Source organism: Suricata suricatta, chromosome 5, assembly GCF_006229205.1.
Source record: "Suricata suricatta isolate VVHF042 chromosome 5, meerkat_22Aug2017_6uvM2_HiC, whole genome shotgun sequence".
Classification (NCBI taxonomy): domain Eukaryota; kingdom Metazoa; phylum Chordata; class Mammalia; order Carnivora; family Herpestidae; genus Suricata; species Suricata suricatta.
In genome coordinates, this window is record NC_043704.1 from 70752382 (window position 1) to 70777762 (window position 25381).

General features: G+C 35.4%; 1 protein-coding gene across 1 annotated transcript in view; it reads right to left on the reverse strand.

The window, feature by feature from the left end:
• Positions 1-25381, reverse strand: part of LMLN (leishmanolysin like peptidase) — a 71822-nt gene that overhangs the window by 39439 nt on the left and 7002 nt on the right. The window contains exons 2-8 of the mRNA XM_029939474.1: positions 18329-18426; positions 16761-16791; positions 15569-15651; positions 14990-15104; positions 11695-11873; positions 7845-7950; positions 4677-4771 (exon numbers count right to left, since the gene is read on the reverse strand). Coding sequence (XP_029795334.1) covers positions 4677-4771; positions 7845-7950; positions 11695-11873; positions 14990-15104; positions 15569-15651; positions 16761-16791; positions 18329-18426 — 707 coding nt within the window. The remainder of the gene's footprint in view (positions 1-4676; positions 4772-7844; positions 7951-11694; positions 11874-14989; positions 15105-15568; positions 15652-16760; positions 16792-18328; positions 18427-25381) is intronic.

A 25381-nucleotide genomic window follows, 5' to 3' on the forward strand; every position in this document is an offset into this window, starting at 1 on the left:
AGAAATGCTGATGCATAGGAGCACATGCACTCCAATGTTCATAGCAGCAATGTCAACAATAGCCAAAAACATGGAAAAAGCCTAAATGTCCATCACCTGATGAGTGGATCAAGAAGAAGTGGTATATATACACAATGGAGTACTACATGGCAATGAGAAAGAATGAAATATGGCCATTTGTAGGAAAGTGGATGGACCTCGAGGGTGTCATGCTAAGAGAAATGAGTCAGGCAGAGAAGGACAGATACCATATGTTTGCACTCATAGGTCTTTAACAGGAAAACAGGAGAAACCTAATGGAGGACCAGGGGGAGGGGAAGAGGGAAAGAGTGTTGGGGAGAGAGAGGGATGAAAAACTTGAGAGATTACTGAATGCTGAAAATGAACTGAGGGTTGAAAGGGAAGGGGGAGGGGGGGAAAAGAGGTGGTGGTGATGGAGGAGGGCACTTATGGGGAAGAGCACTGGGTGTTGTGGAAACCAATCTAACAATAAATTATTTAAAAAAAAACTGTTTAGGGGCACCTGGGTGGCTCAGTCGGTTAAGCCTCCGACTTCGGCTCAGGTCAGATCTCACATTCGTGGGTTCAAGCCCCATGTCAGGCTCTGTGCTGACAGCTAGGTCAGAGCTTGGAGCCTGCTTCCGGTTCTGTGTCTCCTTCTCTCTCTGCCCCTCCCCCCTCTCATGCTCTGTCTCTCTCTGTATCAAAAATAAATAAAACATAAAAAAAAAACTGTTTAAAAAAATATATAAATCTCAGTACGAACAGCAAACTTTGGCATCTTCCCATGCCCTGACAGCCCTGAAAACTAACAGCCCACAGTCACAGGAAAAACCAGCAAACCTGGCAGCCACTATAGAGGTGGTAGAATGGGGGTGACTGGTAGGACACATTAAAAACAATGCCCATAATCCACCTGTGTCTACAAGAAACACAGTTCAGGGGCACCTGGGTGGCTCAGTCAGTTGAGTATCCAACTTCGGCTCAGGTCATGATCTCATGTTTCGCGGGTTCAAGCCCTGCATCGGGCTCTGTGCTGACAGCTAGCTCAGAGCCCGGGGCCTGTCTTCAGATTCTGTGCCTCTGTTTCTCTCTGACCCTCCCCTGCTCACACGGTCTCTCTCTCTCTCTCTCTCTCTCTCTCTCTCTCTCTCTCTCAAAAATAAAAAAAAAATTTAAAAAACATTAAAAAAAAAACCAGAGTTCAGACTCAAGGACACAAATAGGTTGAATGTAAAAGAATTAAACAGATAACACCATGCAAACAGTATTCAAAAGAGAGCTGGAATGGTTATACCACTATCAGACAAAATAGACTTTAAAACAAAACTTGTTAGTAGAAATAAAAAAGGATGTTCTATAATGATGAAAGGGTCAATCCACCAAGAAGATGTAATAGTTATAAACATATATATATATATATATATATATATATACCTTACAAAAGAACTCCAAAATACGTGAAGCAAAAATAAATTCCAAATGAATAAAAGCTATGAATGTAAAAGATGAGAGGCTCCTGGGTGGCTCAGTTGGTTAAGCGTCTGACTTTGGCTCAGGTCATGATCTCACAGTCAGTGGGTTCAAGCCCCGCATTGGGCTCTGTGCTGACAGCTTGGAGCCTGGAGCCTTCTTCTGAATCTGTGTCTCCCTTTTTTTCTCTGCCCCTCCCCCCTCATGCTCTGTCTCTCAAAAATAAATAAATGTTAAAAAATAAATATATAAATAAATAAATAATTGAAATAATTTACTAGAAGATAGGAGAATATTTTCACAATCATTGGAGGGCAGAAATTTCTTAAGCAACAGAAGAAAAAAATAGATGAATCATTAGAAAAGGAAATAAAACCTAGGACTGGACAAAAGACATAAATAGGCTCTATACAAGTATAGAGAAAATTCAAATGGCTGACACTTCAGTAGTGGTCCTAGAAATACAAGATACCATCTTTTACTCTCAGGCTGGCCTTAAAAAAAGGACCTGTAGTATCCACTACTGATAAGGTAATATATACCATATATACCATTTATGTATCATTGGTGGGATATCATGACATCATTTATAATGAACATTAATTTTGATTTTTTCCCCCATAATCCATATCATTTTTTTTCTGGCTTTTCCCCCCTAGATTACCGCTATTATCAACCCTATGAATTTCTCATTTTCATCAATAAAACAGAATATAAAGAGACTATATTTGTCCCACTATCATTTTATGGAAATTTTAAACATACAAATGTTGACAGAATTGCAAAGAGCACACCTGCATATATAATAACCTTCACTTTGATTCTACAATTAACATTTTGTTATATTTGTGTATATGTATATATATATATGCCATATAGCTGTTCATGTACCCATGCCTTGAAGATGCTATTCTTAATTCCTTTTATCTTTTTCCATAGCAAGGTAATGTTTAAACATCCATAGTGATCAAAGCTGGCAAGAAAATAAACAACTTTTACCTTGTTAATAACTCCCATTATCCTCTTCATCACCTACATTTCAAGACAAATAGTTTCTCCAAATAAATAGGTTAGGGACAAATCTAACTCTTCATATGTCTATCAACTAAATTTCCTATTATTCTATTATCTCCTTTCATACTGCAAGATTTCCTGCCTTTGAGGAATATCCTGAATGCAAGAAAAGTACTGCAAATTATCAGCTTAACAATAGTTCTTTTTTAGTATTTACTTATTTATTGAGAGAGAGAGGGAGAGGGGAAGAGGGAGAGGGAGGGAGGGAGAGGAGAGAGGGGAAGAGAGAGAGCGCGAGAGAGAAAGCAAGTAGGAGCGTAAATGAGGAAGGGGGAGAGAGAGGGAGAGAGAGAATCCCAAGCAGGTCCCACACTCAGTGGAGAGCCCAACATAGGGCTCGATCTCACAACTGTGAGATAATGACCTCAGCCAAAATCAAGAGTTGTATGCTTAACTCACTGAGCTACCCAGATGCCCCTTAACAAAAGTTCTTATGTGTAGGAATCTCTTTTTTTCCTTACCTACATCACTGTGTAGGTGATGCCTATCTCACCATTTACGTTTCCCATAAAGACCACAATTCTTAGGAAAGACCAGACTCCTCCTATACCACCAAATGAACACTATTTAAGAAGGAAAATCTCTATGTCCAATTAGAATTTGTTTCTTCACATGTAGTCTAAAAAATATAATGAATAAAATATCTGTTTCAATATTTAATTCTACCTATTTTAATAGAGATCTCTGTAATTAAAGTAAAATATATATAAAATAAATTTTAATAAGGATTAATTTTTTTTGAGAAAGAGAGAGAGACAGAGAGAGAGAGGCAGGCAGAGACAGAGAGGGAGAATCCAAAGCAGGCTCCATGCTGTCAGCAGAGCCCAATGTGGGGCTTGATCTCACAAACATCGAGATTTTTTCCCAAGCTGAAACCAAGAGTCATCCACTTAACTAACTAAGCCACCCAGGTACTTCAGGATTAATTAATTTTTAATTCTACATCCAATATCACTAATCTGATAAAGATATGGAACAGTGTCAGCACCCTGGAAGGTTTTCTTGCAACTCTTCCCAATCTATACTCAACTTGTAGGCCATTTAACAGCTTGGCCCTTCAAGTAAAACCATTCATCTCTCTTTTATCATTGCTCTTTTTTTAAACTCTATACAGATGGGCTGACTTCTTTTGCTCAAAATTATATCTGTGATATTCACATGTTATTGCATGTAACAGTAGCATATTCTTTTTCAGAGCCTTGCAATTGTCAATTATATGAATATATCATAATTTATTTATTCATTCTTCTATAGATGGATATTTGAGTAGTTTCCTTTCTTTTGCTATTAACAAAACTGCCAAGAACATTCTTGTGCTTATCTTTTTGTGGACATATGCCGTTAATTTAGAGATTTATACTTTACATAAATGCATGCAAATGGTTATAGCTCTGTGATTAATACACTATAAAAAAGTCTTGATACATTTTTTTTAGTGTTTCTTAGTATTATTCATTTTAGGCCCTAACCCTCTAGATCACTGCTAATATGTTGTACTAAATACAGTATCAGTTCACGTGTAAATATTGGCATGATAGATGGTAATTATTAAAAAACCAAAATATAGAGGTGCCTGGATGGCTCAATTGGTTAAGCTTCCGACTTTGACTCAGTTCATGACCTCACAATTCATGAGTTCAAGCCCTGTGTTGGGCTCTAAGCTGACAGCTTAGAACCTAGAGCCTGCTTTGGATTCTGTGTCTCCCTCTTTCAATCTCTCTCTCTCTCTGTGTCTCTCTCTCTCTGCCCTTCTCCAATCACACTGTCTCTCTCAAAAATAAATAAACATTAATAAATAAATAAATAAGCCAACATATAGCCAACCCATATTTTCCGATGGCCTGACTGTTCTGTACAGCAGAACACCTTACAATGTGGTAGAAAAGAGCTTTGCTGGCAAGAAGATTCCTGGCTCTTTGGACAAGTCAGTTAAGTTTTCTGCATTGTAACAGCTTCATCTCTAAAATGAAAGGGTAAAGCTAAATGGCCTCTTTTATCCTGTTTTAATAGCTATAGTTTTTTTAGGCCAGCCATGAAGCGGCTATTATTTATGGCAACTATCATGCCATGAGTCTCAGATTTTAGTCTTAGCGCTCTCCTAAAAGAGAAGAACAAAAAATAACAAATACCTATAATTAAAAGGTGGGAGACCATCTGCAAATCTTGAAGTTAGAGGATTTCCATCTTTATCATGGTAAAATGCAAATAGGCCAGCAGAGAAACCCTATAAAAAAGTTCAAAATGTCTCAGTGAAAAATATCAAGTCTGATTATATACATCATAACATGGTGCTATCAAAAGAGAACACACGTATAACCTCATACAAGTATCCAGCCAATACTTTTACTGAAATCTGACATATATTGGAATTGGACACAAATTAAGTATTCTATCTTAAGAATTTTAAATTTCAATTACTTCAAGTAATTGTAAGTAAAGAAATCCAAAGTAATAGTGACAACATTCCTTGGTCGCAGCATAAATAAGAAATTTGTTTAAGAATGTCTTTATCACAGTTGATCCTCTTCACATGAACTTATTACATAAACTCTACAATTGCATCCAGGGTATATTACCACTGAGAACAACTGACAATGCAGTTTAGGAGGTAGGCAATCAAGTGTGCTCCCTAAAAGCACTCAAAAATTTCAAAGTCTTTGATCTGAAAGAACACACTTAATATATATCTGTATTTAAAAAGACTGGAAATATGTGTGCATATGTGTGTGTGTGTGTGTGTACTACTTAGGAAAAAATAATGGAAACATATTAAGATGTTAGCTGTGGTTCTTCTGATGTTAGCATAATGTGTAAAATCATTCCTATTCCCCTAATTGTTTTATAATATGAATTTATTATGTTTATAGTCACAAGTTAAATACTACTTTTTTTCAGAACCACTAAACATTTCTTGAATGTTCAAGACACTTAAAAAAAGGAGTTAATAATTTTGTTAATAAATGCTGCTAAAGTATCATTATGTCTTGGGATTATCCAAATTACATGTGGATAACATTTCACTAATAAAAATGAATACTTTTTAAGTATACATGGCAAGACTGGAAATTTCCTACAATTATTTTATTCTTTACGATATATATAAATAAGTAAAACAATTCAACTTATAAAGCATTACCACATTCAAGAAGAAGGTATTGCTATTAATCATTCTAAATTACTGGATTAAATACTATTTCTAAGTCTTCAATTTTAATGAGCTAATGGATACTTTACATAAAGGTATTAAAATCCTATTCTCTATCCTTCCACTCCCAAAATAGATGAGAAAATAGGCAAAAAAAATTATTGCCATTTGATATCTACTTCATTAGTGAGATTTCCTTTCTTGCTGTTTTTCCTAATCTAATACCTAAAACATAACACTTTTGTGACTACTTCTTTATGTTTTGCACATTGAGAATATGCTATAGCTCATATCCAAATAACTAACAATCACAAATTATCACTTAATTAATCAATTTCTTTGGCAAATTTCTTTGCTTACACAACCGTGGCCTCTGTGTCATTCAAAGCTTGCCAAAATGATTAATGGAATCCAGATTATTCTTTTATTCCTGAATTTCTTCTTCTTTTTTAATCTCTGAAGATGCAAAGGATACTTAATTGAGTCAGCTAAGAAAATCGAAATCGCTTTCAATATACAATTCACTGAAATTTAAAAAGTTTAAAATAGTGTAATTTGCCTCATCCTTTATAATATTCTAAACACACATTTTTTTCCCACTCTATCAGCTTGAAAACTCTTCTAAGAACTCACATTTCAGAAGGCTTATTAGATATTCAAAGCATCATAGGTAAGTGTAATTGATAGCTACGAGTATATATAACTTTATAAGGAATCTGTGTTAAACATTTAATTCTTACCATCCTCCAGGATGGTTTCTGAGAGTTAATATTTAAAATTTCTTAGGTTTTACAGTTTTTAAAAGAATTCAAATATACAGAAAGTAAAAAAAAATACATAACAGAAACTTAGTATCCTATTTAAGGCTATTGAGGATGTTACTTTTACCATATTTTCTTCAAACTTTTAAGAAATAAAACACTGCAGGGTAAGTATTTCTGAAGCTCCATTACCTAATCCTTTCTCCTCCTTCTCTTCCCAGAGTCAACCACTACACCTTGAAGTCAATGTGCATAAGTTTCTTTTTTTTTTTAATTTTTATTTGAGAGAAGGGGGGAGGAGGGTGAAAGATGGAGGGGCAGAGAGAAAGGGAGAGAGAGAATCCCACTGTTAGTGTAGAGCCGAACATGGGGCTCAATCCTACGAACCGTGAGATCATGACTAGAGCTGAAATCAAGAGTCAGACACTTAACTGAGGCACTCAGGTGCCCCAATGTACATAACTTTCATGCATTCTTTTATAGTCAATGGTATCTAGCTTTAATTTGAGACCCCTTGACTGCTAAAGTAAGTCTGAATACATTCTCATACTGGTCTCAGTCAACTGTTTTTTTTTTTCTTTTGTAAATTGTCCTCATAACCTAATTTATCTCATGCCTAGGACCTCTGCATTCATGTTCATTTATATACCGCACTTAAAACTTGCTTTTTCTCTCTGGTTCTCTCAACATCAAGTATTTGTAGTTTTTAGATCTTACTTAGAATAAGCCTTGTTTCACTTCAATTAGCAGGTTCAGCTTACTTTTTTTTTTTACTAAGAGAAAAATAGATGATTCACTTTAGAATCTTCTTACTTGAAGGATATAAATGCTTTCTGGTTTACACTGGTGTTTCACTGAGTTATTTAATGTATTTACTGATTTAAAGACTGAAGCTTTCATGTCAAAGTTATACATGATAGCTCATTAAATAAGACTAATAAATAGGGGTGCCTGGGTGGCTCAGTTGATTAAGCATATGCCTCTTGATTTTGGCTCAAGTCATGATCTCATGGTTTGTGGGTTCAGGCCCCATGTTGGGCTCCACACTGACAGAGTGGAGCCTGCTTGGGATTTTCTTTCTCTCTGTACCCCTTCCCCACACGCCCACATGCTCTCTCTCAAATAAATAAATCTAAAAAAAAAGACTAATAGATAATGGCCACTAGTTTTATTATACCTCACTATGTATAGCATGGTGTGATAGCATATCTGTTTTGTCTTAATCTCTAAGAAAAAAAAATCCACTGTATTATGTACTACTATTTTCTTCATCTAGGTTTTACTGACATAAATCTAAGAATCCAAAATTTAACACATATGTCAAAATAATAGCATAATAAACAGAAAATTAAAGCATGAAGAAAAGAACAGTAATTAACAGCAAAATTTACCAAGGCATGAATAATCTCATGTTTTACTGTGGACAGCATCCCAGTAAACTCCTGAGGCTGGGTAGAGATCATATTTGGACACAGGTTAGCATATCCTGCTATTGGCCTGTTAAAATAGACATTGATTTTTTTATTACATTCCAGAAAATAGGTATTATGATATTTACTTACACTTTTTCTAAAAAAGAAACTGATCAAGGTCAGAAAAATCTTTGCTAGATATCAAATGTCATTTTTTACTAGAATATCTAACTCACTGTCTTACACTTTCAAGACATATACCTCTGTTTTCCGATGGTGTGGCTAATTAGCACCTGTCCTCACAAAAGTAAAGCTAAGGTACACTTAAGTGTGAATTTTTATAATATGTCAATATAAACCAAAAGTTAAGAATGGACTGAAAAACTTAAATTCTAACACATTTTACTTGCAAAATCCATATTTGACTTCAGCATTTTACTATATTTATAGGCAGGTATAGGTAGGTGGAGAGGAAAGCTACATACACAATAGGATAATAAGCAAATCATTCAGGTTGCTCATCCTTCTTATGCCCACCTTGCTATTCCCTTTCTCTGCCTGAATACTACCTTCATTCACATTCGTATTTTTTATCTTCCTATTATCTTCTTTCATATTATACACTTTCTAGAATCTACATAGTCCTATCACTTTCTGAGCCCCTGAGAGTCCAAGACCTGACCAGTACCCAATATAATTCAGTTAGTTACACCATGTACCTACCTGTCTTTCAAAACTGTGGCAGACAATAGTAAGAAATTCCGAAGTCCTTTCTCCCACCACTACCTCAAACTTTTACCACAGAAATACCAAAACCTCACCAAAATGTAATCATCTATACAAAAGAATATTTGCCTTGTTTAAGTAAAAAACATATGGTATACTTTGTTGATACTTGAAAACAACAGACTTACACTCAGAAAAAGTATGAATATAATTCACTTATCAAACTATTGCCACAGTGACCTCTAAAATATAAAATGGATGCCGCTATCAGGCTTAAAATGCATCAGGGACTTCCTATAGCATTTACAATAAAATATCCCGGTCTGCCTCTCCAATTCTCCTTTAGTTCTCATCTTCAAAAATAGTGTCCACTGAAGTGACTTCTAGTAGCAACAGGCACACATGGATTTTTCTTAACGTAAGTCCTCCTTAAGCCCTTTATCTGGCTGAAGCCTATCATTGTTCAGGTTATCTAAAGTTTCACGCTTTCAAAGAGGCCATCTTTGCCCTATTAATCTAAATTATGTTTCCCCCTTTGTTTTCTTTTATACTATCACACCCGTTTTTCCCCCCTATAAACTATTTATCCCATTTTGAAATCACATTTATTTGTGAGCATATTTAATGTTAGTCTGCCTCTGTAATTCCTATGTTCCACGAGGCAGGTACATGTGTCTATTTTGTTCACTTAGTCTGCAAAGACCATATTAGGCATTCAAATATTCTTTGAATGAATTAATATGGCAGTTTTAAAGAAATGTTTCTCTTTCATCAAAAAGACTAAGAAAGAACAATTGCAGATACTGCTTTTGTCCAACATCAACATTCTCCTCATAGAAACCAATTCTTGGGGCGCCTGGGTGGCTCAGTTGGTTAAGCCTCCGACTTCGGCTCAGGTCAGATCTCACGTTCGTGGGTTCGAGCCCCATGTCAGGCTCTGTGCTGACAGCTAGCTCAGAGCCTGGAGCCTGCTTCTGGTTCTGTGTCTCCCTCTCTCTGACCCTCCCCCTCTCATGCTCTGTCTCTTCTGTATCAAAAATAAATAAAATATTTAAAAAAAATTAAAAAAACAAAAAACCAATTCTTTTTCCAGATATGAGAAGACATATATGAGTAGCTTCATATTCACTGATACAAAGAACATTTACTGTTTTAGTTACACATTTATATCAAATGTGAACCAAAAGCTTGATTTAAAGAACCAAGTGATTTAAACAAACATAAGAGCAGTGCAAAGAAACTGAAATATGAAACCAGGTTATGGGATTCTCATCTATGTGAAGACTCCTGTGCTGAATTCTCTCACCAAAAGACAACTAGATACTTTAGGTGTTTTCAACATTGTCAGATGCTGAAAGGAGTTGAGCCACTCTAGACACATCTCAACCTGGGATTGTATATTCCTGCCCTTATTTTCCCAAGGAAGCCCTCTCTTCCTAATACATAAGGTTCACTTTAATGTGTCTTTTAAGAAAAGTAGTAAAAGCTCATTGTAAAAAGTTATATATCCAAATAACACAGAAATGTACAAAGAAAAACATGAAATTTTTTGTTTACAACCTACCCCCACTAAATTCCACTATCAGAGATAACTACTACTAACAATTTGCCCAGGACTGAGGGGTTTCCCAGAATTTTCAGTGCCAAAACAGCAAAGTCTTGGCCAAGTTGGGATGGTTGGTAATTCAACTTATTTCTGACTTTTTCCTTAGTGCATTCAAGTGTGCCATATATATATATATACACACACACACACACACACACACATATACATATATATATGCACATATATATACACATACATACATACATATAGCTTAAAACAAATATGTAATCATATGTATACTGTTTAACAATGTTCTTTGAAACTCAACAGTATTTTGAAAATAAGATTGTGTGTGTGAGCACAATCCATATAGCTTAGTTCAAATTAATATAATCATGATTTTGCAGCACTACCATTATGAAGTCTCATTTCACAAAGACATCTATGTTAAGAAAGTATCTCATTTTATGAAGTAACTTATCATTCACTTAGCACTTCAAAATACCACATGTCCTGAGACATACTGAGACATGATTAATTATAAAATATCATAAATTTAATTATACCTTCTCAGGAAAAAATACATGTATTTTTGTAAACAATGTAATGTGTACATATATATACACACATATATACACGTAGAGATTTGCATATATATTTATGCACAAACATATAGCACTTCACTCAACCAGTTGACGCTAAGCTTTCCCAACACTTAGAAGCTTATGCTATTTTAGTAGATTTCAGATCATCAGTTACATAGCATCATGGTAATAGGCTGTTCTTCATAATCCATGATGCTGATTTTGACCTCATTACCACCTTCAGGACTGACAGTATAATTCTGAAACATATATCAGTGTTTCCTTTGTATTGCCTACTTGGTTCAACTAATAATTTCATTTTTTTCCTTAAATATATACACATTAACAGAAGCCAAACAGTTCTTTAAAGTCAGCTAGCCTTGACAGTAGATGAACTTTCAAGACCTCATCAATGGTCCTTATGTACATTAATTCTTGTAGATTTGAGAATTTTATCATCTATTCTGAGAAGGGACAATTTCTACTGCCTTTGATTTGTCTGGAGTGTGACAGGCAATCTCCTACATATATAATAACATTTCATTTCAAGCCTGCCTCACTAGAAAAATTTTTTAAAATATTTTGTAAACAAATAAGAGACCTCTAAATTTCTTAAGTGATATTTTATGTAAGTGAAGGACATTGCAAATAATATGACAATTAGATAAAAGTTATTTTAGCACAGAAGTCCTGAAATTAAATTTCAATTTGTTTCCTTAGAGAGTTATTTACTTTCAAAGAAAAATCTCTGGACAATACTTTTTCTTTAGAGTTGGTACTGACATTACTATATGAAATAAACAGTTCTATTACCTGACATTTTCTCCTCACCTCCTCATCTAAGCACTGTACAGTTTTCTACTATTGGAGGCAATCTGGAAAATTCAAACATCTTGTACTCTTAACACTTAGAACCTATTTTAAAAATTTCCATAATTAGATCTGGGAAAATAAGTCTCAGGGGAAAGTTTACCTGTCCATTTTTGCTTCCTGCTGACAATAGGCTGCATAAGAGATGATGTTTTCACGGTTGCACCTCTCGGTGGCCAGAGCACCAACATACAGAACAAAATCTGCATCCCGGATGCCCTCTTGGTCTTGCACACCCACTGATAAACAGGACCACTTACCCCCACGGCAGACTCTGCATCTCTGCACCCATGGTGAGCAAAAGAAAATCAGACCAGAGACAAAATTAGCTGTAGGGACTTTAATGTATAGTGAATCCAGACTCTAAATTCTTATGATTTAACTTTTATTTATTAACCTTCAACTTTTGCCAAAATCCATTCTTTTCTCCACTCAGTTCCTATCTCTAATTTTGAATTCACTAAAATTTCTACTTTATGTAAAATGATTACAATCTACATATAATAAACATAATCTAATCTATAATCTTAATCAAACCAATTGTTATTTATAAAGGGCAGCCAACCAGGACACAAGAGAAAAAGTTTTAAAATTCGAAACTAAGTGGCAATTACAATGAACTTCCTTGTACTTTTTTTTTTTGCAACCTCCTGTAAATCTATAGTTATTTTTAAATTAACTATTAAAAACATTTTATGTATGGAAATATATTTTCTGTTATAAAGTAATTCATGTATCTAGTTAAAAATTTATACAATACAAACATAAAAAGTTAGTCACCTTTACCTTTTAAAGATGAGTTTAAAGGTAAAGTCACCTCAACATTACCTTTACTTCTAGTTTTCTAATCCATTCTTTGCCCTTGTAACATCTGCTTTTTAGAGAACTTCTCTCAAAATTCTAAACAATTATAATCTCCAAATTTATAAATTTAAAAAATCAGTAAATTGTGAATTATTTTTTTAGGTATAAGTGATGCTTATAAAGAAAAAAGAAATCCTCATTTTATTACATTGTCTACTCTTGTTTCTCTAACACATGTATTTATAATTTTAAGTTCAATTACTTTAACTTATTAAAGTTGATGTTACATAAAGTTGTGATTTTTTTTTAGGGGCACCTGGATGTCACAATCAGTTAAGCATCTGACTTAAGGCCAGGTCATGATCTCAGGGTTCATGAGTTTGAGCCTTATACTGGGCTCTCTGCTGTTAGAACAGAGCCTGCTTCAGATCCTGTCTCCCTCTCTCTCTGCCCCTTTCCCACCTAATGTCAGGAAAATAAACAAACTTAAAAAAATTCTTTAAAAACAAAAAGTTGTAATTTTCAAGCATTCTTTTCCATGATCGCTCATGTATTAAAAAAAAAAAATCAGGCTCTCCCCACACACTCTGAAGAAGATTAGTAGCAGAATTTGGAAAAGCCCAGAGAATTAAAAACAAACAAAAATGCTTTAGAAAAAAAAAGCAAAGAAATGTGTCTTAAAATGTCTACAAAATGTCTCTAAATTTCTTAGGGAAAAAGTTGGATATGTAATTAAGAAGTTGTTTTAATTTTCAAACATGTCCCTAAAACATCTCAAGAAATTTGAGAAAAGAAATGAAAGCTGAATAAGTTAGTTGCATTAGTGCCAATATATAGGGGTCCAAAAGGCTTACCAAGTATAAAATAACTTAATAAAAAATTACAAAGTAAACTTCATCTAAACATATGCTTAATTTTGGTTACTAGGTAAATGTTCAGTAATATATTCATTTTCTGGAAGTAGCTAGAGAACACAGTTCAATAGAGAAAAACAGCTATGGTAATAATCCTATTTTCATACTAATTTAAAAAAAATTTTTTCGGGGCACCTGGGTGCCTCAGTCGGTTAAGCGTCCGGCTTTGGCTCAGGTCATGATCTCATGTTTCGTGGATTCGAGCCCCATGTCAGGCTCTGTACTGACAGCTAGTTCAGAGCCTGGAGCCTGTTTTCAAATTCTGTGTCTCCCTCTCTCTCTCTGCCCCTCCTCTGTTCGTGCTGTCTCTTTCCGTCTCTCAAAAATAAATTAAAAAAAAAACATTAAAAAAATTAAAAAAAATTTTTTTTCAACATTTATTTTTGAGAGACGAAAAGACAGCTGTGAATTGGGAAGGGGTAGAGAGAGAGAGAGGGAGACACAAAATCTGAAGCAGCCTATCAGGTTCTGAGCTGTCAACAGAGGCTTGAACTCACAAACTATGAGATCATGACTTGAGCCAAAGTTGGATGCTTAACTGACTGAGCCACCCAGGCACTCCAATAATATTTTCAAATGTGTATGTATAATAAATTGGTTTTCTGGTATACACATTTGAAATTTTATCTTTATCCTGATAAGTAATATGTTTAATATCAAAAATCAGAACATTACAAATATACATAATTCACCAAAGAAAAGCCCCAAACAATCCAACTCATTAAGAAAACCATTAATATTTTAGTACATCTCCAGATTCTTTAGTATGTGTATATCTCTAGATTCTTTCATAATTTTTATCATATATGTGCATATACTTTGTTTTTAATGTTTTTATTTCAGTTTTACTGAGTTAAATTGACTATAACTCTTAAATAAAATAGGCTAACTACACATACTGATCTATAACATTTATTTTCCATTTAAGAGCGTTAAGTATCTTTCCAAGTCTGTAGAGATCTACTTCATTCTTTAACAACTGCACACTATTCCATTATGGGGTTATACCATAATTTAATACCAATTTAGGCATATTTATAATTTTTCAAAGAATATCTTTGAACATACATTGCACACAGTTATAAGTATTTTTATGGAATACGTTTCTAAATTGGGTTGAAGCATATCACATGTATTTTTTATTTTAAGAGATAATGTCAAATTGCCCTGCAAAAGTACTAAGGTATATACCTCCTAGAAGGTATTTTGGAAGACAGGGGTACCTGAGTGGCTCAGTCAGTTAAGCACCCAACTCTTGGTTTCAACTCAGGTCATAATCTCATGGTTCATGGGTTTGAGCCCCACATGGGGCTCTGCACTGACAGTGTGAAACCTGCTTGAGATTGTTTCTCTATCCTATCTATGCTCCTCCCATGCTCAAACTCTGTCTCTCAAAAGAAATCAACTTTAAAAAAAAGGTATTTTGGAAGACAAAGTTCTAAGCTGAAATGATTCAGCAGTCCCAGATATAAGATAAATTGAAAAAAGAAAAAGAAAAGTAAAGAATATATTAGCAAATTCATTAAAGAAAAAAATCAGCTAATTAAGATTACTTTTGGTAATAAAGAATAAAGCTTCCAAACTTAAATCTATAAATACTTCTTGGTGACACAGATTCAAAATCTCATTTCTCAGTTCATCCTAAAGAATAAAAACATTGCTAAGAGTAGGTTTAATTACCTGGAGGTGTTCCTCAGGCACTATAACTGGGCCACATTTTGTATGCTCCGCAAATTCCCCAGTACAGTATCTGTGGGGATCATTTTCCTTCTGGTGTTGGTTTGTTGCACGTTGTCTTCAGTTCATTTGTACATCAAAATTTAATTACAAAAAATAAAAGGAAAAGAAAATCAAAAAGATAGTTCACAGCAGTCAAAAACATTGTAAAAAACCAAGTAGCTGCTATATTACTTTATTAATAATGATTACTATTTTAGTTAGAAAAGTGGACTAAGAAAGAATTTGGGTTCCATGGGAATCCTCCTAGCCTGGGTTTTCAGACCCCCAAATACTTCATAAGCCAATACTGTAGATATATGAGGGAGGAATAATAAATAAACTTAAAAGAAAAATCAGGGAAAACATGATTACCTAACAGGTGCTTTATTATTCCTTTTAAATACCTTGCAGTTTGGTCTCTAAGGACAAACATAATAAAATATTCTAGTATGAGTTTCATAATGAGTGCCATACTGGTAGAAGGGGGAGGTCAGAGTACTGCACAACTGAAGAAAATGACCTGTATTTAATGTGACATACCTGCTAAGTAAGATAGTTCCCGCAGGTCTACGAACCTGAAAAGTCTTCTCTAAATAAGAAATAGCTTGTGGAAAAAGTTTGTTCTAAATAAAAGTTGGGAAAAAAGAATAATAGTTAAAGGACAAATTATATTTAAAATAAGTAAGCACAGGATATTAATGACTCAGACAAAAAAAAAGGGAAAAACCTTACAATTCTGGAATGCAGACATTAGTCAAAGGTTGTGTGGCAAGGGGCAGGGGAGAGAATGAGTCTAGGAGCAAAGGAATTTACTTATTTTCTAATTGAGTTTGGGGAAAGAACACTAAGTAAAAAATACTTTCCCTATCTCTACTTAAATAGAATATTAGAAAATATAAATCTCAATTATTAATCTAAATGACTTCAAATCTGAGACTGATTAGGTGATTCCAACAGTAGGGAATTTATGTTAGGAAAATCTTATGTTTAGAAGAACAATTTTAATCTCACCAATTTCTGTGGCCCACATGGAACTGGCTTAATGTGTATGCATGACTCTGTAACAGTTAAGAAACTGTTGAGGTTTGCACCCCTATAAACAACTTTGGCATATGATATAATCAGATAAATCCATTTTCAGGAGAATGAGTATTTCCACCAAAAAAATGGTGTTCTCAATGGATTAAAAAAATTTTTTTCCAACCTATGCTCAGCATGTTCTCATCCCAAAACATAAGAGAACAGTTAAGAAAACAAGAAGACTGACTTATTATCGAATTATAAAATGAAACGACTAATTCAGCATCAAATAAGGACAAAGCTCTGATGAAGGGCACCTGAGTGGCTCAGCTGGTTAAGCATCTGACTTCAGCTCAGGTCATGTTCCCACAGTTGGTGAGTTTGAACCCTGCGTTGGGCTCTGCACTGACAACTTACAGCCTGGAGCCTGCCTCAGTTCCTGTGTCTCCCTCTCTCTCTTTCCCCCCGCTCCCCTGCTCATGCTTTGTCACTCTCTTTCAAAAATAAGTAAAACATTTAAAAAATGAAAAAAAAGCTTTGATGAGTGCATCACAAAGATGCCTTTGAAGAAAATGATAAATACATTCATTACCAACACTTTTTATTCATTCATTCACAAAACAGAAACATATATTTTTGAAGTACAATTTACATAAAATATAATGCACCCATTTTAAGTATCAAATTCAAGCCATGAGTATTTATTACATACCTTTACAAGGTGTCTTTTCTCAGGGAGCAATCTGAAAATGAGGACATAAAACATTAAGAATTGCCATGCGAGGGCACAGCACTGTCTCATTTGTTTTTGTTTGTTTGTTTGTTTGTTTCATTTGTTTAGAATATATCTGGCAGGAGCCCCAAGGAATGCTTTGTGGAAGGATCTAGTATCAGTCCCCCCAAAATCTCAATTTACCTCAGTAAGCATTTGGGTTAACTTTGTACCAAAACACAACACTAGACATGATCATGTTATCTCATTCATTTGGGAAATTAAGGATAAGGAAAGACATCAATTACTCCTAATAGCTCCTCATACACTATTACAGATTCAAAACTTATCTGTTTTCTGAACTTCTCTTACACTAGATGAAAACTTACACTATCATTCCTCTGGCTAATAATTTTGTAAATGTTTTTACTGCATATATCAGTTCTTCCTTTCATTTTTCCTCCAAGTACTCATTGAGGAGGTGCCTTTTTTAAAAAATTAATTTATTTTTAATTTACATCCAAATTAATTAGTATATAGTGAAACAATGATTTTAGGAGTTTACCCCATCCCCCCTTCCTCAACCCCTCCAGCAATCCTGTTTGTTCTCTATATCTAAGAGTCTCTTACGTTTTGTCCCCCTCCCTGCTTTTATATTATTTTTACATCCCTTCCCTTATATTTATCTGTTTTGTATCTTAAAGTCCTCATATGAGTGAAGTCATATGATATTTGTCTTTCTCTGACTAATTTCACTTAGCATAATACCCTCTAGTTCCATACATGTAGTTGCAAATGGCAAGATTTCATTCTTTTTGATTGCCATATATATTTATACACATACACACACACATATTACATTTTCTTCATCCATTCATCTGTTGATGGACATTTGGGCTCTTTCCATACTTTGGCTATTGTCGATAGCACCGCTATAAACATTGGGGTGCATGTGCCTCTTCAAAACAGCACACCTGAATCCCTTGGATAGATACCTAGTAGTGCAATTGCTGAGTTGCAGGGTAGTTCTGTTTTTAATTTTTTGAGGAAGAGGAAGTGCGCTCTAGATGTGTTACTGACCACATCGAAGTAGATCTATAATTTGTTCTGTTTAAATTATTCATAATGCATAGATTTTAATCACATTCCATGGCCTTTATCTTTTCAGACTAAAAAGTATTTTTAGCTTAATTCCATCTTGAAGGTACATTAGCTCATAGCTCCATCTACGGATCTTCAGGAAATGTATGAAAATATCTTTAATAGTTTGATTCTTAATTTTATTTACTTATTTTTAAAGATTTAAATATTTTTTTAATTTTTTAAATTTATTTTTTGAGAAACAGAGAGAGACAGTGCAAGCAGGGGAGGGTCAGACAGAGAGGGAGATACAGAATCTGAAGCAGGCTCCAGGCTCTGAGCTAGCTCTCAGGACAGAGCCCGACGCAGAGCTTGAACCCACGAACCGTGAGATCGTGACCTGAGGTGAAGCCAGAAGCTTAACCAACTGAGCCACCCAGGCACCCCTGATTCTTAATTTTAAAAAGACAAAATAATGGCATACTTACTCGTCAATACTTTTATCATAGACAGTCTTGATTCTTAAATGTTCATCAAGATCTCTTTTTACAACATGATTTGCCTTAAGATGAACCTTATTTATGACCTGAAAAAAGAACATATTTGAAAAAATTTTTAAAGGGATTGTATAGTCAATTGAGATTTTCACTTAAAATTAATGAATTAAATTTCACGTGTAATATCCAGAAAAAAATAAAAGAACTAAATAAACAAAGAGATATTTTATGTTCGTGGATAGGAAGAATCAATGTCAGGAGGTCAGTTCTTCCCAACTTGATCTATAGATTCAATGTAATCCAAATCAGAATCTTAGCAAGTTATGTTGTGGAAAGCAACAATCTCATTTTAAAGTTTATATGGAAAAGCGGGGCACCTGGGTGGCTCAGTTGGTTAAGCCTCCGACTTCGGCTCAGGTCAGATCTCACGCTAGTGGGTTCGAGCCCCGCGTCAGGCTCTGTGCTGACAGCTAGCTCAGAGCCTGAAGCCTGCTTCTGGTTCTGTGTCTCCTTCTCTCTCTGCCCCTTCCCCCTCTCATACTCTGTCTGTCTCTATATCAAAAATAAATAAAACATTAAAAAAAAAAACAAAAAAAAATAAAGTTTATATGGAAAAGCATAAGACCCAGAACAAACAACACAATGTTGAAGGAAAAGAACAAAGTTGGAAGACTGATACTATCTGACTTAAAGATTTATTATAAAGCTGCAGTAATCAAGACGTATGGTACTGACAAAAGGGAAGGCAAATATTTACTGTAACATTATTTAATATAGTTAAGATATGGCACACTGGCACAGGAGCAGGCCGAGACCGGTCAGTGGGCCACAGAGGGAGCATGGCACTCTTGGCAGTGTACTTGGTGTAACTGCTCCTGGCCAGGGACTTAGCCTCTCTGGACTCTTTTGAACTCTTGAGTCTTGCCAACCTTCAGAATTCAGAACACCAAACTGCAATCAGAACAAATTACCAGGATGTCCCAGAGACTTTAGCCCTGTGTGTGGAAGTAACATGCCCACTCATCCCAAAGAGTGTAGTCTGTGCATGAAAATCAGGGAAGATGGTCATGATAATGAAATAATCCAGAGTGGACCATGTTGATGGAGCAGTTTATATAAGAGAACTTGAAGAAACCACCTTCAAGAGTATGCTAGATGAATTCTATTTTTCCTTTTTCACTTTCCTATGTCCCTTTGCATGAGATTTATGAGCCTGAATTTTCTGAGAGGAGACGTGGAAGTCAGCTATGTGCAGTATCTGATAATTAAAGCAAACAAAGAAATCAGTGTTTCTTGCCTTTGCCCCTTGAGTTACGCTTATTGTCCAGGTGATTTGTGTATTGCTTTATTTAACCGGAATAAAATCAGCATTGTATTCAAGTAAAAAAAAACCCCAATATATGGAAGCAGCCCAAGTGCCCACCCATAGATGAATGGATAAATAAGATGTGGTATTACACAATGAAATATTATTCAGTCATAAAAAAGGGAATGAAATCCTGCCATGCCATTCATGACAACATGGAGAGACCTAGCGGGTATTATGCTAAGTAAATTAGACAGAGAAAGACAACATGATTTTACTTATATGTGTAATCTAAAAAAAAACAAACAAAAAACAAAACCAGACTCATAAATACAGAGAACTGATAGTTGCAGAGAGGAAGATGGGCAAAATAGGTGAAGGGGATAAAGAGATACAAAGTTCCAGTTACAAAATATACAAGTCACAGGAATGAAAAGCACAGCACAGGGAATATAGTCAATAATATCGTAACACCATTGTATAGTGACAGATGGTAACTACACTTATTCTGGTGAGCATTTTGTAATGTATATAATTGTCAAGTCCCTATGTTGTACATCCAAAACTAATATTATACATCACTTGTTTTTGAATTAAAATTAAAAAAAAAATAGACCAGGAGATCAATGGAACAGAAAAGAGAGCCCACAAATAGGCCTACATAAATAGACCCAACTGATCTTTGACAAAGGAGCAAAGGTGATACAATGGAGCAAAGACAATCTTTTCAACAACTGGTACTGAACAACTAGACATCCACATGAAAAAAAAGAATCTGGGGGACCTGGATGACTCAGTTGTTAAGTGTCCAACTCTTGATTTCAGTTCAGGTCATGACCTCCTGGTTGGTGAGATCCAGCCCTGCATCAGGCTACATGCGGACAGTACAGAGTATGCTTGGGATTCTCACTCTCCCTCTGTCTCTGCTCCTCCCCTACACATGCAATGCACTTTCTCTCTCTCAAAAATAAAATTTTTTAAAAAACTAAGAAAAAAAAAAGAATCTAGAGACAGACCTTATATCCTTCACAGAAATTAATTCAAGATGAATTAGACACTTAAATGTAACATGCAAAACTATAGGGGTGCCTGGCTGGTTCAGTTGGTGGAGCATATGACTCGATCTCAGGGTTTTAAGTTCAAGTCCCATGACGGACACAGAGATTTCTTAAAAATAAAATCTTGGGGGCGCCTGGGTGGCTCAGTCGGTTAAGCACAAGACCTTGGCTCAGGTCATGATCTCACGGTTAGTGGGTTTGCGCCTGGAGTTGGGTTCTGTGCTGACAGCTAGCTCAGAGCCTGGAGCCTGTCTTCAGATCTTGTGACTCCTTCTCTCTCTGACCCTCCCCTGCTCATACTGTCTCTCTCTCTCTCTCAAAAATAAATAAAAACATTTAAATAAATAAATAAATAAAATCTTTATTGGGGCGCCTGGGTGGCTCAGTGGGTTGGGGGTCTGACTTCAGCTGAGGTCATGATCTCGCGAGTCCATGACTTCGAGCCCCGCATCGGGCTCTGTGCTGACAGCTCTGAGCCTGGAGCCTGTTTTAGATTCTGTGCCTCCCTCGCTCTCTGCCCCTCCCACACTCACACTCTGTCTCTCTCAAAAATAAATAAATAAATAAAATCTTTATTAAAATATAAAATGCAAAACAATAAAACTCTTAGAAGATATCAAAAGTAAAAACCTAGATGACCTTGGGTTTGGCAATGGCTTTAAAAAATTTTTTTTTAATGTTTGTTTATTTTTGAGACAGAAACAGACAGAGTGTGAACAGGGAGGGGCAGAGAGAGGGGGAGACATAGAATCTGAAGCAGGCTCCAGGCTCCGAGCTGTCAGCACAGAGCCTGACAGCGGGGCTCAAACCCACGAACTGTGAGATCATGACCTGAGCCGAAGTTGGACACTTAACGGACTGAGCCACCCAGGCACCCTGGCAATGGCTTTTTAGATACAACACTAAAGGACTGATCCAAGAAATAAATAACTCATATATTCAACTTTATTAAAATTAAAAACTTATACTCTATTAAAGATAACATAAAGAGAATAAGAAACCAAGCCACAGATTGGGAGAAAATATTTGCAAAAAACACATCTGATAAATGACTACTACATAAAATATACAAAGAAGTCTCAAACTCAATATTAAGAAAATGAACAGCTCAATTAAAAAATGGGCAAAAGAGTGTCTGGCCAACTCAGTAAGTAGAGCAGAGCCCATGACTCTTGACCTCAGGGTCATGAGTTTCAGCCCCACACTGGGCATAGAGATTACTTAAGAAAAATATGCAAAAAATCTGAACAGACACTTGAGAAAAGATAAACAGATGGCAAACATGCATATGAAAAGATGCTCCATATTATGTCATCTGGGAAATGCAATTTAAAACAACAATGAAATACTACTGCACATCGTAGAACGACCACAGAACAACCTCAAATGCTGACAAGGAAGTGGAGCAATAGGATCTCTCTCATCCTTTATTGGTAGGAATGCAAAGTGGTATAGCCAATTTATAAGACAGTTTGGCAGTTTCTTATAAAACGAAACACTCTTACCATTACAACTGAGCAACTGAGCTCTTTGGTATTTATTCAAATGAGGTAAAAATTATGTACAAAGATGTCTGTACACAGAAAACCTATACACAGATTCTTAAAAATATTTATTTTTGGGAGAGTACAAATGGGGAAGGTGCAGAGAGAGGGGACTAGAGGATCTGAAGCAGGCTCTGCGCTGACAGCAATAAGCCTGATGTGGGGCTCAAGCTCACAAACCACGAAATAATGACCTGAGTCAAAGTTGGATGCTCCACCAACTGAGCCACTCAGATGCCCCTGTACACAAATTCTCATAGCAGCTTTATTCATAACTGCTACAACTTAGAAGTAGCCAAAATGTCCCTCAGTATCCTAACAGATAAACTGGTACATCCAAATGATGGAATATTATTTAGAGCTAAAAAGATGAAATTTTAAGCTATGAAAAAACATGTAGAAACTTTAAATGCATAATACTAAGAGAAAGAAGTCAATCTGAAAAAGTGACATACTATATGATTCCAACTATATAACATTCTGGAAAAGGGAAACCTATGGACACAGTAAAAAGACTAGCATTTGCCAGAGGCTAAGAGTGGGAAAAGAGATGAATAGGTAAAGCACAGAGGATTTTCAGTGCAGTATAAATAACTGTACAATACTATAATAATAGGTACATTTTATTATACATTTGTTTAAATCCATGGAATGTACCCCATCAAGAGTGAATCAGGGGCGCCTGGGTGGCTCAGTCGGTTGAGCACCCGACTTTGGCTCAGGTCATGATCTCATAGTCCAAGGGTTCAAGCTCCTCATCGGGCTCTGTGCTGACAGCTCAGAGCCTGAGGCCTGTTTCAGACTCTGTCTCCCTCTCTCTCTCTCTCCCTCTCCCGGTCGCTGTCTGCCTCTCAAAAATAAAATAAAGACATTAAAAAAAAAAAAAAGACTGAATCATAATGTGAACTATGAATTCTCAGTGATGTGCCAATATAGGTTCATCAACTATAATAGAAGTACCACTCTAGTTAGGGATGTTGATAATGGGGGAGTCTATGCATGTGAGGGGGAACAGGTATTTATCTCTGTACCTTCTTATTCTGCATTAAAACAAAATCTGCTCTAAAAAGTAGTATTTAATTTAAAAAAAGAAAAAGGAAAAAAAAGGGAGACCACAGACAATGGAATAGTTAAATGCTAAAGAAATTCCATATCTAATGAGACTACCCTTCTCAAATAAAGAAGACATTTATTTCAGATAAATAAAAATTAAGAGAATTTACCTCCAGCACTATATTCATTTCCTGCACTACAGGAAATTCCAAAGGAAGTTCTTCACAGTCATGGAAATGACACTAGGTGGTATCTTGAATCTTTTATTAGTTCAGGGTGCTATAACAGAATACCATAAACTGGGTGGTATTATAAACATCGGAAATACATTTCTCAGTTTTGGAGACTAGTAAGTCCAAGATCAAAGTGTATAAAGATTAGGTATCTGGTGAGGGCCCCCTTCTTGTTTCATTAGGCCATATTCTTTCTGTATCCTTTGACACAAGGGGCAAAGGAGCTCTCTGGGGTCTCTTTCATAAGAGTATTAATTCCATTCATTATGACTTTGCTCCCATGACCTAATCACCTACCAAAGATCCCACTTCCAAATCATTATTTTAAGAGTTAGGATTTCAGTGTATAAATTTTGGAGGGGACACAAACATTGCATCTTTTGCTGGTCTGGGAAACCTGAATGGTAATCAGTTACCTACACTGGTATAAAATTTCCTCAAATGATAAGGTAGGCTTATTATGCTTGAAGTATTAATAGAAACAATATAGTTTATGCTGAACAGCTGTTTACTTCTCAGAGTCTGGAATTTTAGTGTCTAAAATTGTGCCTACATAACCAATCTCATATAAAACCACTGGACTCCTGGGGTCAGATGAACTTCCCTGTGAGACAACATTTTGTGTTTGTTACTACAAGGTACCACTAAAGGAACTAAGCATGTCCTATATGACTCCTTTAGGAGAGAACTCTTATAAGCTTGTGCCTGATTTCCTCCAGTCTTTGCTCCATGAGCCTTTTTGCTGATTATGCTTTGTTTGTATCCTTTCACTGTAATAAATCTCAGCTGTGAGTACAACTATATACTGAGTCCTGTGAGTCCTCTACCAAATCACTAAACCTTGAGGTGGTCTTAGAGACTCTCAACACAATTATACACATTATTTCTTTTCTTTTTATTTCTTTCAAGACATTAACTCCTTAAAGCTAAAATTATAAAATTTTAATTGGAATATTTATAATATATGTAAAGGTAATATATATTGCAACAATAGTAAAATGTTGGAATCTAACACAGAAAACAAATGAATAAACAAACCAAGAGCAGAATCAGACACAGAAATACAGAAAACAAACTGATGGTTGCCAGAGGGAAAGTGAGTGAAGGGATTGGCAATATAGGTGAAGGGGAGTGGAAGATACAGGTTTCCAGATATGGAATCTATAAGTCACAGGAATAAAAGGTACAGCATAGGAAATATAGTCAGTGGTATTCTAATAGTGTTGTATAGGGAAAGATGGTAGCCATGCTTGTGGTGAGCTTAGTATTAAGGTATAAATTTGTTGAATGACACCTGAAACTAATGTAACTTCATGTGTCCACTAGCTATACTTAAATTAAAAGTGGCTACCTGGCTGACTTAGTCGGTAGAACATGTGATTCTTTTTTTCTTTGTTTTTCTTTTAAATTTATTTTTAAATTTAAATCCAAGTTAGTTAACAGAGAGTTTAATAATGATTTAAGGGAGCATGCAATTCTTGACAATGGTGTTTTGAATTCAAGTCCCACATTGGGTATAGGGATTACTTAAAAATAAAAATCTTGGGGTGCTTGGGTGGCTCAGTCAGTTAAAGTGTCTGACTTCGGCTCAGGTTCTCACAGTTTGTGGTTTCAAGCCCTGCATCGGGCTCTGTGCTGAATGCTTGCTCAGAGCCTGGAGCCTGCTTCGGATTCTGTGTCTCCTTCTTTCTCTGCACCTCTCTCACTCATGCTCTTACTCTGTCTCTCAAAAATAAATAGGTGTAAAAAAATTTTTTAATAAAAATCTTTAAAAAAAATAGCAAATGACCAGGCTATAAATGAAACTAGTGTTGAAAAGTTCCAATATGAAACATGAATATTAACTTTAA